We start from the raw sequence: 16,352 nt of genomic DNA on the forward strand, positions 1-16,352 counted from the left end.
TGGATCCTGAAGGCTGAAGCTGTCTTCAACGGCAGTCTCTTCGCACTGTTCGTGAAGGAACTCTGGTCCTGTCAACCAAGAAGAGCTTGCGAAGGCACCAATAGACACTGGTCTAGTAGCAAGGTCCGCAGGGTTAAGATGGGATGGGACGTGCTGCCATTGCTGGGGTTTGGAGGATTTCCTGATTCTTTCCACTCGGTTACTGACATAGACGTAGAAGCATTTCGTCTGGTTGTATATGTAGCCCAGAACTACCTTACTGTCTGTGTAGAATTTTGTGTCATCCACGTGAATAGCTAGTTCACTCTGTATGAAGTCTGCAATCTCTATGGCTAGTACAGCCCCACAGAGCTCGAGTCTGGGTATGGTGTGCTCGGGTTTAGGAGCCAGTTTAGCCTTTCCAAAGAGAAATCCAACATGGGCTTCATTGTTAGAGTCTACAACCTTCAAGTAAGCGACAGCGGCAACAGCTTCAGTGGAGGCATCAGCGAATACATGAATCTCTTTCCTTTGACTCGTAGTTAGGGATGCCGGAGTGTAACAACGTGGTATGTGGATCTTATCCAAGGCGCAAAGAGATTCTCTCCACGACTTCCACTTTAGTTGTTTGTCCGCAGGGAGTGGTATATCCCAGTCCTTAATGCACTCTGAGAGTTGTCTCAGCAGGAGCTTGCCTTGTATAGTCAGGGGTGCGACAAACCCAAGTGGATCATATAGACTGTTCACCACTGACAGAACCCCACGCTTAAGGCCCCGTCTCACTAAGCGATTTACCAACGATCACGACCAGCGATATGACCTGGCCGTGATCGTTGGTAAGTCGCTGTGTGGTCGCTGGGGAGCTGTCACACAGACCGCTCTCCCCAGCGACCAACGATCAGGGGAACGACTTCGGCATCGTTGAAACTGTCTTCAACGATGCCGAAGTCCCCCTGCAGCACCCGGGTAACCAGGGTAAACATCGGGTTACTAAGCGCAGGGCCGCGCTTAGTAACCCGATGTTTACCCTGGTTACCAAAAAAAACAAACACTACATACTCGCCTTTCGGTGTCCAGGTCCCTTGCAGTCTGCTTCCTGCTCTGACTGAGCCGCCGTACACTGAGAGCAGAGCGCAGCGGTGACGTCACTGCTGTGCTCTCACTTCTCACTGTACGGCCGGCAGTCAGTGAGAGCAGGAAGCAGACGGCAAGGGACCTGACGGACATCAGAAGGCGAGTATGTACTGTTTGTTTTTTTTTACATTTACGCTGGTAACCAGGGTAAACATCGGGTTACTAAGCGCGGCCCTGCGCTTAGTAACCCGATGTTTACCCTGGTTACCAGTGAAGACATCGCTGGATCGGTGTCACACACACCGATTCAGCAATGTCAGCGGGGCCTCAACGACCAAAAAAAGGTCCAGGCCATTCCGACACGACCAGCGATCTCGCAGCAGGGGCCTGATCGCTGGTACGTGTCACACATAGCGAGATCGCTATGGAGGTCGCTGTTGCGTCACAAAACTTGTGACTCAGCAGCGATCTCGCTAGCGATCTCGCTATGTGAGACGGGGCCTTTAGTAAATGGTTTTTCTGCACCATTAACCTGAAAGCTGAAGGAGTCCTTTAGCAAATTCCCCCTCAGGCCTAGGCTTCTCTGTACTGGTGGATTGTCTGAGCCTAGGTTCAAGTCCCTAAATTCTGCGGTATGATCATTAGGGTGAAAGGCCTTCATGACAACAGCACTATTGGAGGCAATTTTATGCAATCTTAAATGAGCCTTAGAAAGCATACCTTGTGTCCGTTTGAGCAGATCTATCGTTTTCTCCGCGGTAGGCAGGGATTTAAGACCGTCGTCCACATAGAAGTCCTTTTCAACGAACTGTTGGGCATCGTTCCCGAACTCTGCGGTGCCATAGGAGGCGGTCCTACGTAGGCCGTGTGTAGCGACTGCAGGAGGACTGTTTCCGAAAACGTGCACCTTCATGCGGTATTCGATCATTTCCTTGTTGGTGTCGTTGTCTCGGTGCCATAGAAAACGGAGATAATTTCTGTGATCTTGTTGCACGATGAAACAATGGAACATTTGTTCGATGTCAGCGGTAATGGCGACAAGTTCCTTTCTGAATCTCATGAGCACTCCCACCAGGTTATTAGTCACGTTCGGACCAGTGAGGAGAATGTCATTCAGAGATACGCCGTCATGTTTGGCGCTTGAATCGAACACCACTCTGATTTGTTTTGGCTTTCTTGGATGATACACTCGAAAGGAAGGTAGATACCAGCATTCTTCATCAGCTTGCAATGGTGGAGCTGGCTCTGCGTGATCATTGCGAAATATCTTGTCCATAAAAGCTATGAAATGTTCCTTCATTTCAGGCTTGTTCTTTAATGTTCTCTGCAGTGAGATGAATCTAGATAAGGCCTGTTCTCTGTTGTTAGGAAGCCTGGTCCTTGAAGCCTTGAAGGGTAAGGGAGCAACCCAGCGGTCAGATTCATTTTTGAAGAATCCACTGTCCATGATTTTAAGAAACTCCTTGTCTTCTATGGATAAGGCGACTTTGTTATCATCTTTTGTTGTGTGAAACACTGTTCTCCCTAAGTCATTACCGTAGGGAGTGGGAATGATGTCAGGCTCCTGGATGCAATCAGAGAACCTTTCTTTCACTTCGTAGTGATGAAGGCATGGCTTAAAGTGAGTTGCACGACCATTTTGGAGCACATACGTTTTACAGGCGTTGACTTCGGATGCCGTGTGACTCCTATCCAGACATACATCGCCCACGATTACCCAGCCTAGGTCGAGTCTTTGGGCGTATGGAGCATCATCTGGGCCGTTGCATTGTTGACGCACCTTGTGGACCTTCAGAATGTCCCTTCCGAGTAGGATTAGAATATCAGAATTCGTGTCCAGAGGAGGAATTTCATTAGTCAGGTGCCTCAAGTGGCGATGATGAAGTGCGGCTTCCAGAGTGGGAATCTCCTCCCTGTTATCAGGTATCTGGTCACATTCAATTATGGTTGGAAAGGGTATATGCACGTTTCCCTTGATTGAAGAGACTATGTACCCAGAGGCTCTCCTGCCAGAAGTCTCAATACTACCAGAGCAGGTGTTGAGGGTGTATGGAGTCGTTTGTCCCTTTATGTTGAAGATCTCAAAGAATTTGGGCCTTGCTAGAGATCGGTTACTTTGCTCATCTATTATGGCATACATTTTAGAGGCCTTGTCGGGTTGTCCTTCTGGATAGACCTTAACCAGACATACCTTGGCACAGCATTTAGGAACAATCCCATCTCCACATACCTCAGTACATGAGGAAGAAACAGCAGTTGCAGTTGGGTCAGGGACCTGTGGCTCCACGCCATGCTTTGGAGCAGGATTGGATGCTGCAGAATGTTGTGAATTGTGTGGAGCTGGCGTGGGATGCATGGCTGTGATGTGTTTATCACTGCTGCATTCAGTGCACTTAATGACGGCCTTACAGTCCTTAGCGAGGTGGTCTGAGGAGGCGCAACACTTATAACATATCCCTAGCTCCTTGAGGGTGTCTTTACGCTCCTGCAGAGTTCTTGCTCTGAATCCACGGCATTCTTTAAGTGAGTGAGGCCTTTTGTGGATAGGGCACATACGGTTACTGTCCATGACTTTAGGAGCAACATTATTTGTTTTAGTGAAGGCAGGTGTAGTAAGTGGAACGTCAGTCTTTCTCACAGATACTGTGTTCCTTGAATCTCTACGTTTGGCAATGTTATCATACCTTGTAGATGATGATGATGCTGGTGGAGTAGGCTCAGTGAAGTCGAAGCTGGGATCATTCTTCTTCCGAGCTTGGTCACTGATGAACCTGGAAAAATATGAAAAGGGGGGAAATGACACATCATACTGCCTTTTATACCGTGAGCCGTGGTCTGCCCATTTATCCTGCATGCCGTGTGGCAACTTGGACACTATTGGATTAACGCCATGAGCAGTATCTAGGTAGCTCAGTCCTGAAAGACGTGGGTCTAATTTTGCCAATTCTATTTCCTTTAGCAGGTCGCTCAGATCTTGAAGTTTTCTATTGTCTTTGTTAGTTATCTTTGGGAAGGTTTGCAGTCTTTTAAATAAGGCACTTTCTATTGCTTCTGAGCTGCCGTATGTTTGTTCCAGTCTCTCCCAGGCTGCAATAAGACCTGCATCTGAATAGTCCACATGCACTGCCCTTATTGTCTTTATGCGCTCTGCCGATTCAGGGCCTAACTAGTTAACAAGCAAATCCAGTTGTTCCTTGCCAGTGAGATTAAGGTCTTGGATCACTGCTTGAAAGGTGGATTTCCAGGCTCTATAATTCTCAGCACGATCATCAAACTTTGAGAGACTAATGTTTATTAACTCCCGGCGAATCATGTATCTGGCGAAGTCAGACATGTCCGATCTCCCGGTCATTGTTGCAGGATGAACTTGTGGTATCCATAGGGAAGGTAAGTTCTCTGGCTTATATGACTGTGACAAATCAGGACGAAATGATGCGGCATAAGGGTTAAACTGCGGTTTAGTCTCTAAAGGTTCTATTGGCTGTTGCCTAAATTGTGGGTTAGTGCTGGAAGTTACCTTGTCGGCAGTAGGTGGCGACATTTCTTGACTTGCGGGCACATCCGTGTTAGAAACTGGAGGTGGAGCTGGTGCAGATGTTGAATGTCTTAGCACGTAGTCAGAAGTGCGATCAGCTGAGTCCTCCATTTCTTCTGGAATAAGACAGTCCGAATTATCATCTTGTCCCAGTGCTTGTTCAAGGACCTTCAGTTTAGCAAGGGCTGTTGCTTCTTCCCTTTCTGCTTGGAGTATTTTTAATTTCCTTTGAGCTTCCACTTCCACTTCAGCCTCCCTCTTAGCAAAGGAGCTTTTTACTCTAGCTTCTTCTGCAGCCGCACGGATCTCCAGTAGCTTGTTGGACAATGTTGACTTCCTGGAGTGAGATGATCTGGAAGACCGAGCTGTGATTTTGGTCGATGTTGTGCGATGTGACCTAACCTCTTGGAGGTGAGCAATGCGGAGTTCTGCTTTATCCTGAGCATCTCGGACTAATGAGGTCTTTTCTTGGAGAAGAGTTTCCCTTTCAGTTAGTTCTGCTGGGGCATCTTCCATGTCACAGTTACTCAGGAATGTGATGTACTTTGCAGACAGTCTCTGGTAGCGATCATAGGCGGCAGATAAACTCTTCAATGTGGCGGTTAAACCTGCGGCGTCACTGTGATAGCATGGAAGAGCTGCTAAATAGTGATCAACTCTGCCCCATAAATGTTCTAGGTTATCATGGAACTCGTCTCTAGTAGTCTCAAAGTTCTCTCTGGCCTTTTGTGTCGGCTTGGTTACACGTCTGGGTCGTACGTCCTGCTCTGCAGTAAGTGTGGACTCTGCTCCTGCAGCATCTATGGTGTCGGGAACCTGATGTGCTTCACTTGCAGATGGGTCCACGGTGCCCTTTGTGGACATGTTTTAGCTAAGATGGCGGACGGTTAAGACTTGCTAGCAGACAATGCATATGCACACAGACACTGTAGACTTAGGTCTCTTGTTACTATTCTGCCACCGATATATGTGGATGATGTATCTGAGGGATGTGATCACAAATCGCTATATAAACAATGGCGGACAGCGTTACTCACTAACTGTGCTCCTAGTCCTTATCAGCTGTGCGTGGTGATCCAGAAGGATGATGCAGTGATTCATTTAACAGATTTATTTACAGTACCTTGGTGAGATGAGATGAGAGTGAGGACTGTAGGTTACAGCTGTTAAAGAATCACCAGATAGAGATAGTAGAAGCTCCAGGTTAGAGGTAACAAGAGAATCCTTTCTCCAGCTCTGCAGCACATGTGAGATTTAAGATGGCACAGAGTACAAAACAGGAAAAGAAGGAAGAAGATAGGAGGAGCTAAAGACAGAAAGGCATTGTGGGAAAGTTCCATAACATATTACAGTGTGATACAACAATGGCCAGTAGATGGCAGCAAAGTACAACAAATACAATAAATGGTAAAACTGAGTACATTACCATTACATAAATGTCCATGTATGACAACGGGTATCCGTGACTCCTGTGAGCTTCTAGTATTAAAACCTTCACCTTACCTCATATTACCCCTGACAAAAACAGCCGCCACCCCCATTGTCTAATAAGAAACAGAAAACGCCATTAAACACAAACAATTGGGTTGGATTAATTGGCCACAGCAGCCGTTTATTAACATTTAAACATACAAAATCATGAAACAATAAACCCCGGAAGTGGGTGACCCTCGAAGCCCGAAACATATGTCCAACATTTTTCCGCCAAACGTCCCGCCTATTTTGGCCTTATATCCGCCTTACCCCCAGCCGCTATGCACCAGCTCAGGGGCAAACTCCACCCGCCAGGCCAAACCCGTACACCTGTTTTTGTTCCCCTACTAATCCCTTCCTGGGATTATCTGTCCCCCTTTGACCAATTTAAAATCACCCCGGGGAGTCCAGGACCTATTGAGATCCCCCCCCCATCCATCCGCCATTTTCCACTTCCACCAACTTCGAGGATCACCACCCCATGCCATGCTGCCGCGACAGATCATTTACCATACTTAGTCATAATTAAATATCTTCGTAAACTATAAGCCTATTTTTAGCCCAAAGTTACTAACATCCGATCAATAATCTTAGGCTAATAACAATAAAAGGGAGGGTGGGTGGGAGCTTTCGTCTGTGGCCGGTGAGTACCCAAAATGGTTGCCCCACTCACGTGGCCGCCCCTTTTTATAAGGTCCCCCCCCCCTGACCATAACCCCTCCTCCATTTTCAAATTCAAAAAACTCTTCCCCTCCCCTCAGATCCTTTAACCTTGTCACCCCCAGCAGTCCTAAGAAGCTCACTTACGTTGCACGTTCCCCTGTCATGGTGGCCTCCCCTAATTGCCAGGGGCCCAGTACGGCCTTTCTTGACAACGGGTATCCGTGACTCCTGTGAGCTTCTAGTATTAAAACCTTCACCTTACCTCATATTACCCCTGACAAAAACAGCCGCCACCCCCATTGTCTAATAAGAAACAGAAAACGCCATTAAACACAAACAATTGGGTTGGATTAATTGGCCACAGCAGCCGTTTATTAACATTTAAACATACAAAATCATGAAACAATAAACCCCGGAAGTGGGTGACCCTCGAAGCCCGAAACATATGTCCAACATTTTTCCGCCAAACGTCCCGCCTATTTTGGCCTTATATCCGCCTTACCCCCAGCCGCTATGCACCAGCTCAGGGGCAAACTCCACCCGCCAGGCCAAACCCGTACACCTGTTTTTGTTCCCTTACTAATCCCTTCCTGGGATTATCTGTCCCCCTTTGACCAATTTAAAATCACCCCGGGGAGTCCAGGACCTATTGAGATCCCCCCCCCCATCCATCCGCCATTTTCCACTTCCACCAACTTCGAGGATCACCACCCCATGCCACAAACATAAATGCCCTAAAACCTTAGACATTTATGTCCCGCCAAACCTTCAAAGCTGTTTCGATGCCCTCCTGGATCGCCAAACACCACATATCGGTACCAACAGCGTTCAGATGCACCCCATCCAATCTCCAATAACCTCCCGTACCGGACTCCAAGTTGACGTGCCGCACCACTACTGCTCCGTTCCTTGCCATGAAACGCAAAACAGCTTTGTTCACCTTAATCCGTGCTTTGTTTATCCCCTCCAATGACCTAGCACCCCGCCAAACCTTCCTCGGGACGATGTCGGACCACACTACCAAAACCTTAGGAAACATTGCCCACAACCTTAACAAATCGAACTTAATGTCTTTTATAAGTTCTCTACAAGGCCTCTTCCCCAAGTCATTTCCTCCCAAATGAATAACCAAAATTTGCGGAAACTGATCCCAGCGCACAAAACGGTGAAACTCAGGTAAAAATTGGCTCCACGTCATTCCCCTTTTTCCAATCCATCGTAATGTTGCCACGTCCCGTGAAAAACCCAACTGCCGACCATCAGGACGAACCGCTGCCCTCTCTGCCGCCCAGAACACGAATGAATGTCCCATAATCCAAACTAGCCTTGTGCCGTGTTCTGTAAGAGAATAAAGGAGAACATCTATCAAACTCAATACAAAAAAAAGACCCCGAAACATTGGAACCATGCGGTTATATCAAACTCGGGCGAACATAAGATCGGAATCTCTCCGATTCCCACCGCCCGATTCGTTTAACCACCTCATCCCCCAAACCTCTCCTGGCCGCCTCCGTCGCAGCCCCAATACGAAATGAATGCCCGCTGTATTTCGCCGGTGAAATTCCCCCCAACTCCAAACACTTCCGAAATATTGAAACAAACTGGAAACGAGATAAGAAAGAACCATCCGCATGAACCAACAATGGGTCAGATAGAACCCCTTCTCTTCTCAGTAAGTTACTCACACAGATTACCGGGCACAACGGACAACTCGGAACTTCAAATAACACTATTTTACAACCTTTACCGGTAACGTCCGTTTTTGATGACCGAATAAACACAACCACCCTATCTGACGAAACATCCACGTCTTCTCTCCTCAAACCCCCTCCCCTGTATCTGGAAGGGCTAACCAACTCCCCCAAACGAAATGCTCCGAAAAAGGCTAACGAAAAAGCCGCATGGAACAACGATACTTCCCATTCTGAGAAACAAACAGAACTCAGGTGCCTACCAATTATTAACAACACTTCAAAGGAAACAGGTCGTCTGTCGTCCAACGACTTCTGCCCTTTCTTCCAACCTCTTACTAACTGCGCAACCAAAAAGGATTTCGTCTCATCCCGCAAACCTCTGGCCTTGAAGCCAAATGCTAGACCGGCTAGGAACTTACTCATCTTGGACACCGACCAACCCGACTCCCATACATGCCCTACCAACAACAACAGCTTATACTCATCGTCCATACCAGCCCCACATGACCCCTTCCAATTCTCCCAAGTGCTCCAAGCTTGATTGTATTGCAACCAAGACCTATCCGAAAGTGATCTAGCAAATAACTCCCCTACAGCCCGAAGGGCAGGTTCCACAGTTCCGCTGGACAATCCTGGCCCGCCGAATCCAAGCAAGGTCTCAGCCCTTGAGACTGATGCCACTGTGGATGGAAAAATACATTATCAGCGTTAGTAGGCATGGTTGCCTTGCCATCTGCTACTATCCACAAATTAAACTTGAGGCCCAGGAACACCAGATGCTGCAGTACCCTGACCACTTCCGTAGATGCTGCCGATAGTGTATTGATGGCTTCCACAACGCCCACATGTTCGCAAGAAAAACGGATTTTTTTGTTCATCACCATTCTGCCCCAAACTGACAATGCCACTACTCGAGGAAACAATTGTAGCAAAACCCGATTTTGCAACAAGCCGTGCTCACGCCACCTAGGTGGCCACTCCGCTACTACGCTCTGACCGCAATATTGCACATTGAAGCCACACATTTCACTCACGTTAATGCAAAAACCTAAATCCACCGCATTCTCAAATGTTTGAATCCAGATGGATCTGCCATTATAGTCCTCCAAGAACAGGGCCCATATCTTCAAGTCCTGCTTCAAATCTCTCGTCAATCTGATGAAGTGCAGAGGAGATTTCACTCCCACCGTAGCCAAAGACAAACGTCGACAAAATGGACGGCCCATCGGCATAATCCTGCAAGCAAAGTTCAGCTTGCCCAGCAAAGATTGTAAATCATGCAGCATTATCTTACGCCGTGTACACGCTTTCTGAACTTCTTCCCGAAACGCAACTACCTTGTCCTCAGGCAATCTGCATTCCATCGCTATGGTGTCAATTTCTATGCCTAGAAAACTCAGCGTGGTCATTGGCCCAACAGTCTTGTCCGCCGCCAAAGGAACTCCGAATCCCCGAGCTACTCTCTCCATTGTGTGTAGTAAAATCGAGCAAATTGCAGACTGCGGTGGGCCCACAAACATGAAATCATCAAGGTAATGTAAGCAATAGCTCAAACCAGATACATCCTTAACGACCCATTCTAAGAATGTACTAAAAGCCTCAAAGTAAGCACATGATAGTGAACATCCCATGGGGAGACACCGATCAATGAAGAAACCTCCGTCCCAAAAACACCCCAACAAATGCATACTCTCCGGGTGTACTGGCAACAGGCGGAAAGCCGCTTCAATATCCGTCTTCGCCATCAGAGCCCCCCTACCGCATAGCCGCACCAAATTCATTGCTGCGTCGAACGACATGTAAGAAACCGCACACAGTTGAGGGTCAATCCCATCATTCACCGACAGACCTTTCGGGAATGACAAATGATGAATAAGCCTGAATTTGTTAGGTTCCTTTTTTGGAACCACTCCAAGCGGTGACACTCTCAGATTGCTGATCGGAGCCACTGAAAAAGGTCCTGCCATCCATCCTAAATCAACCTCTTTTTTTAACTTCTCCGAAACTACATTAGGAAACTGCAATGCCGACTTTAAATTCTTTTTTGACAAACAAACAACTTGCTCGATAAACGGAATTTTGAAGCCGTAACCAAAACCCTCCCTCAACAGTGACGCTGCCGCTCTATCAGGGTATCTATTTAGATACGCCTCCATCGCGTCCAGTCGCACCGGCGTCTCCCCTTTTTACAGCAACCTCCCCGCCTCTTGTTTTCCCACCTCTGAAACATCTGGTTGCCCCATGTGTGCCCCCACAAGTTGAACATTCGTGCTTGAACTTACACTTGCTCCCAAACCTACAGGTCCCCTCATTGAAGGAAAAACACAGTCCCTTCTGCATTGCGACCGAGTGTCACGACTGCCCTGAACTCCCGGCGCCCCCATGAAATGGCTGATTTCCCTGGCTTGTTCTAGCCGGTGCCATAACCCTCATCCATAACGCAATGTCCTTATGGTCCCAACGTATGCTCGAGCGGACTGCTTTACGCTGCCTAAATTGCTCATCATATCGCAGCCAGCCTTGCCCTCCATACACCCTGTAAGCCTCACCAATTGCATCCATGTAGCAAAAGAGACCGGAACAATTTTCCGGTGCCTTTTCCCCTATGACGCTCGCCAATATAGCAAAAGCTTGTAACCAATTCGAAAAAGAACGAGGGATCAGACGATACCTTTTCTTTTCCTCGTCCTCTTTTTTTGAATCATCTCTCCGTAACCTATCAAGATTGAATCTCTCTAACGGTAGCAATGAAAAGATATCCACATAGTCCCCTTTCCAAATCTTTTCTTTCACCTCCCCCTTTAAATGTGACCCCAGAGGCCCCTCAAAGCACACGTATACCTCGCTCCTTGCTGAATCGTCCAAACGCACTGCCTCCTCGTTTTCCTTCTCTTTGCTAGCCCCTGCGCTCTGAGCCCCGCTTCCCAAATCAGCTGACCCAGACCCCCTTTCCGCATCATTGCTGCCTCCCCCCGACGCAGCTGAGCCTGTCGTACCCCGGCCTCCACCCTGTGAAAGCGCTTCAGTGTCCGATAGCAGACCCACACCCGTCGCCCTTTCTGCGCTCCCTAGCCAAGCCGCTGTAGGTGACCCCACCCCAATAGGACACCCGTACCAAATTCTAGCCAAATCTCTAAGGCCATGTAAAATTAAATTCATCCCCCCACTAGCCCCCCCCATAAATGCCTCCCGGTCCCTAACCTCATTAGGAGCTAAGCAGGGGTTAAATAAAGAAAATTGCTGGCTCTCACCTGGCTGCCTGGGTGCTGTGAACCCAGCAGCCGCAGATCCTGGATCCTGATGAATGAGTGCTGGCTCCATGCTGGGTCTGGATACCGCTGGCTCCGCAGCTCCCGGGTCAACCTGCCTCACCAGCTGCCCACCGCCAGAAGCAGGCAAACCGGCGATAGTGGCAGGGCCCCTCGGAGCTGCCGCCGCTGTCCACAGGGCGCCGCCATCTTGGGGAGGTCCTGAGTCCTGGATTATAGATGCAGAGCTCCAGGATGCGGCGCCATCTTGGTGAAGATCCTGGTCACGTGACGCCGAGCTCCCTGCTGCGGCGCCATCTTGCCTGAGACTCCGGCCGTGTAACGATGCTGGAGCACCGCTGACAGAGGCAGCCGGCTGCTGCCCGCCTCTCACCGGAGCCGCTGCCGCTGTGTCCGGTCCCTGGTGTCCGTCCTGCGCCACTCTCCTCTGCGCAGCTGAAGACAAGCCGACCGATTGCCGGCCGCTGGATCTCCTCCGCATGGGGGCCCGTCCCCTGGCTCCTCGCGCTCCTCCACGCCGAGCAGGGCCAGCCGGGCTGCTCGCACCTGCCGCTCCCGGTCCTGAATCCCGACGCCTCTGTGCTGCGGGGGGGGAGGAACCCGGCCCCTGTTGTGGGTCCCGCCTGGAGGAAGGATTCCTCCCAGCCTGTGGGCGCGGGGCAGGGGGAGTGCGCCCGCCGGCCCTGGCTGGAGGGTCCCTGGAGGGGCTCCTAACGCGGCGCCGGACCCGGGGGGTAGCCTCAGGGCTTAAGCGCGCCGGAGGACGGGACCTCCGCGGCCGGCGTCCTGCTGGAGGAGCGATGGAGGCTCCGGCTACCGTCCCCTGGAGCAGGCTGGAAACCGAAGCCTGCAGCCAATCAGCGCCCTGAGTGCCCGCTGCGTCCCTCAACTGCTGCAGTAAGGCCTCCACATCCATCGTGGTGAGTACTCTGGAGCTTTCGTCTGTGGCCGGTGAGTACCCAAAATGGTTGCCCCACTCACGTGGCCGCCCCTTTTTATAAGGTCCCCCCCCCCCCTGACCATAACCCCTCCTCCATTTTCAAATTCAAAAAACTCTTCCCCTCCCCTCAGATCCTTTAACCTTGTCACCCCCAGCAGTCCTAAGAAGCTCACTTACGTCGCACGTTCCCCTGTCATGGCGGCCTCCCCTAATTGCCAGGGGCCCAGTACGGCCTTTCTTGACTGAAAGTCTATCTAAATAAACTGAACAGCACACAGAGAGTTGGGGTACCACACCTCTGGATGAGATGCAGTACCTCTGTGGCAACTGGACCTTCAGGAGCACCACACAATCACTAGTTTAGCAATAATCTCTTGTGTGTCAAGAGGGATCTGGAATTCGGAATGAGTGTTTTTTTCTTGAGGATCAAATGTTGGCAGGAATAGGATCTGAGAAATACAATGTGTCTCATGCTTTATGGCTGCTGCTGACTTCTTGTTGTTACTTTTTACAGACTCCACAGATACCCAAATCCAAAATATTCTACAGTCAATAGGAGGCGGTGAGTAGACCAGGCATGAAAGCGTTAACAATCATTAATCATGAGACTCCTCTAAACTTTCCACAGCTGCACTAAATTCTCCTCCACCAGCACCCACTACAGCCTCTGTCCCCAGCTCCACTCCTAGCGTTGCCTATCTCAGTCTATCTGACTCTACATACAGCTCTGGCTAAAATTAAGAGACCACCACATCAAATCCCTGTCATGGCCACCCAATCTCCAGACCTGAACCCCATTGAAAACCTCTGGAATGTAATCAAGAGGAAGATGGATAGTCACAAGCCATCAAACAAAGAAGAACGGCTGACATTATTGTACCAGGAGTGGTATAAGGTCACCCAGGAGCAGTGTGAAAGACTGGTGGAAAGCTGCCAAGACGCATGAAAGCTGTGATTAACAATCATGGTTATTCCACCAAATATTGATTTCTGAACTCTTCCTGAGTTAAAACATTAGTATTGTTGCTTCTAAATGATTATGAACTTGTTTTTTGCCTTATTTGAGGTCTCAAAAAAATACCTATTATATTCCTCTCCCCCTGTCACTACCCAAGGACATGTTCACACGGTGAGTATTCAGTCAGTATTTCATATCAGTATTTGTAACCAGGAGTGGTGGGAAATACAGGAGTGGTGACGAGTTTCTATTATATTTTTTGTTGTGAATTCTGCTCTTGGGTTCCCTCCGGTGGTTGTTGGTGGTAATGCAGTTGTCCCTGGGTTGTAATCCTGCTCAGGTGTTCCTGCTTATTGCTGTTCTCACTAGGGTATTTAGGTGTGCAGGATTCATCAGTCCTTGCCAGTTGCCCATTGTTCTTGGAGGTTTTGCATCTCTGTCTGGTTCCTCCTGCCCTGCTGCCATATCAGCAAAGATAAGTGTCTGGTTTTTGTTTCAGCAGCACACATGCTGTGTGCTTTACAATTCAGTACTATTCAATGTTTTTTCTTGTCCTGCTTAGACTGTGTAAGGATTTATTCAGTCAAGTTGGATTCTCAGGAGATGCAGATATACATTCCATGTCTTTAGTTAGATGGTGGAATTTTTGTATTATCTGCTGTGGATATTTTTTAGGGTTTTAATACTGACTGCTTAGTATTCTGTCCTATCCTTTCCTATTTAGCTAGAGTGGCCTCCTTTGCTTAATCCTGTTTTCAGTCTGCGTGTGTCTTCCCTCTCCTACTCACAGTCAATATTTGTGGGGGGCTGTCTATCCTTTGGGGTTCTGCTCTGAGGCAAGATAGTATTCCCATTTCTATCTATAGGGGTATTTAGTCCTCCGGCTGTGTCGAGGTGTCTAAGATGTGTTAGGTACACCCCACGGCTACTTCTAGTTGCGGTGTCAGTTTAGGGTTTGCGGTCAGTACAGGTTCCACCTACTCCAGAGAAAGTCTCATGCTGCTCCAAGGTCACCGGATCATAACAATTTTTACTCTGATTGTTCCTCTCCTGGTTTTGGCTACAAATACTGATGTAAAATACTAAATGTGTGACCGTGGCCTCATCACTGACTCTTCTGCTCATCCCCTTTACCTTCTTCCTGTGCCTTCTATTCCATTTGTCTCTTCTTTGTTCCCTTGCATTTTTCCCTGTTCCCAGTCTCTTCCATTCTTTCCATGTTTCCTCCTCTATTTACCTGTCCCTTTATTTTGGACCTTTCCACTCTACTTCCAACTCTTCTATTCTTCTGACATCTTCTATCATTACTTCTCTCTCCTTGTCTCTTCTCTGACATTTCCTCTCTTTCCTTCTTTCTCTTCTATCATTACTTCTCTCTCCTTGTCTCTTCTCTGACATTTCCTCTCTCCCTTTCTCTCTCTTCTGGCATTACTTCTCTCTCCTTGTCTCTTCCTCTGACCTTTCCTCTCTTCCCTCCTTTCTCTTCTGGCATTACTCCTCTCCTTGTCTCTTCCTCTGACATTTCCTCTCTTCCCTTCTCTCTCTTCTGGCATTACTTCTATCTCCTTGTCTCTTTCTCTGAGATTTCCTCTCTCATTTCCTCTCTTCCCTCTCTTCCCTTCTTTCTCTTCCGACATTACTTTCCTCTCCTTGTCTTTTTCTCTGACATTTCCTCTTCTTTCTCTTCTGGCATTACTTCTGTCTCCTTGTCTCTTCTCTGACATTTCCTCTCTTTCCTTCTTTCTCTTCTGACATTACTTCTCTCTTCTTGTCTCTTCTCTGACTTTTCCTCTCTTCCCTTCTCTCTCTTCTGGCATTACTTCTCTCTCCTTGTCTCTTCTCTGGCATTTCCTCTCTTCCCTTCTTTCTCTCTTCTGGCTTTACTTCTCTCTCCTTGTCTCTTTCTCTGACATTTCCCCTCTTCCCTCCTTTCTCTTTTGGCATTACTTTTCTCTCCTTGTCTTATTCTCTGACATTTCCTCTCTTTCCTTCTTTCTCTTCTGGCATTACTTCTCTCTCCTTGTCTCTTCTCTGGCATTTCCTCTCTTTCCTTCTTTCTCTTCTGGCATTACTTCTCTCTCCTTGTCTCTTCTCTGGCATTTCCTCTCTTTCCTTCTTTCTCTTCTGGCATTACTTCTCTCTCCTTGTCTCTTCTCTGACATTTCCTCTCTTTCCTTCTTTCTCTTCTGGCATTACTTCTCTCTCCTTGTCTCTTCTCTGGCATTTCCTCTCTTTCCTTCTTTCTCTTCTGGCATTACTTCTCTCTCCTTGTCTCTTCTCTGGCATTTCCCCTCTTCCCTCCTTTCTCTTCTGGCATTACTTCTCTCTCCTTGTCTCTTCTCTGGAATTTCCTCTCTTTCCTTCTTTCTCTTCTGGCATTACTTCTCTCTCCTTGTCTCTTCTCTGACATTTCCTCTCTTTCCTTCTTTCTCTTCTGGCATTACTTCTCTCTCCTTGTCTCTTCTCTGGCATTTCCTCTCTTTCCTTCTTTCTCTTCTGGCATTACTTCTCTCTCCTTGTCTCTTCTCTGACATTTCCTCTCTTTCCTTCTTTCTCTTCTGGCATTACTTCTCTCTCCTTGTCTCTTCTCTGACATTTCCTCTCTCCCTTTCTCTCTCTTCTGGCATTACTTCTCTCTCCTTGTCTCTTCTCTGACATTTCCTCTCTCCCTTTCTCTCTCTTCTGGCATTACTTCTCTCTCCTTGTCTCTTCTCTGGCATTTCCCCTCTTCCCTCCTTTCTCTTCTGGCATTACTTCTCTCTCCTTG

At 48.2% G+C, this 16,352-nt stretch overlaps 1 protein-coding gene across 1 annotated transcript in view; it reads left to right on the forward strand.

The window, feature by feature from the left end:
• Window positions 1-16,352, forward strand: part of LOC143781709 (uncharacterized) — a 78,147-nt gene that overhangs the window by 27,534 nt on the left and 34,261 nt on the right. Inside the window, exon 3 of the mRNA XM_077268454.1 lies at window positions 13,142-13,189. Coding sequence (XP_077124569.1) covers window positions 13,142-13,189 — 48 coding nt within the window. The remainder of the gene's footprint in view (window positions 1-13,141; window positions 13,190-16,352) is intronic.

Source organism: Ranitomeya variabilis, chromosome 6 (assembly GCF_051348905.1).
Source record: "Ranitomeya variabilis isolate aRanVar5 chromosome 6, aRanVar5.hap1, whole genome shotgun sequence".
NCBI lineage: Eukaryota > Metazoa > Chordata > Amphibia > Anura > Dendrobatidae > Ranitomeya > Ranitomeya variabilis.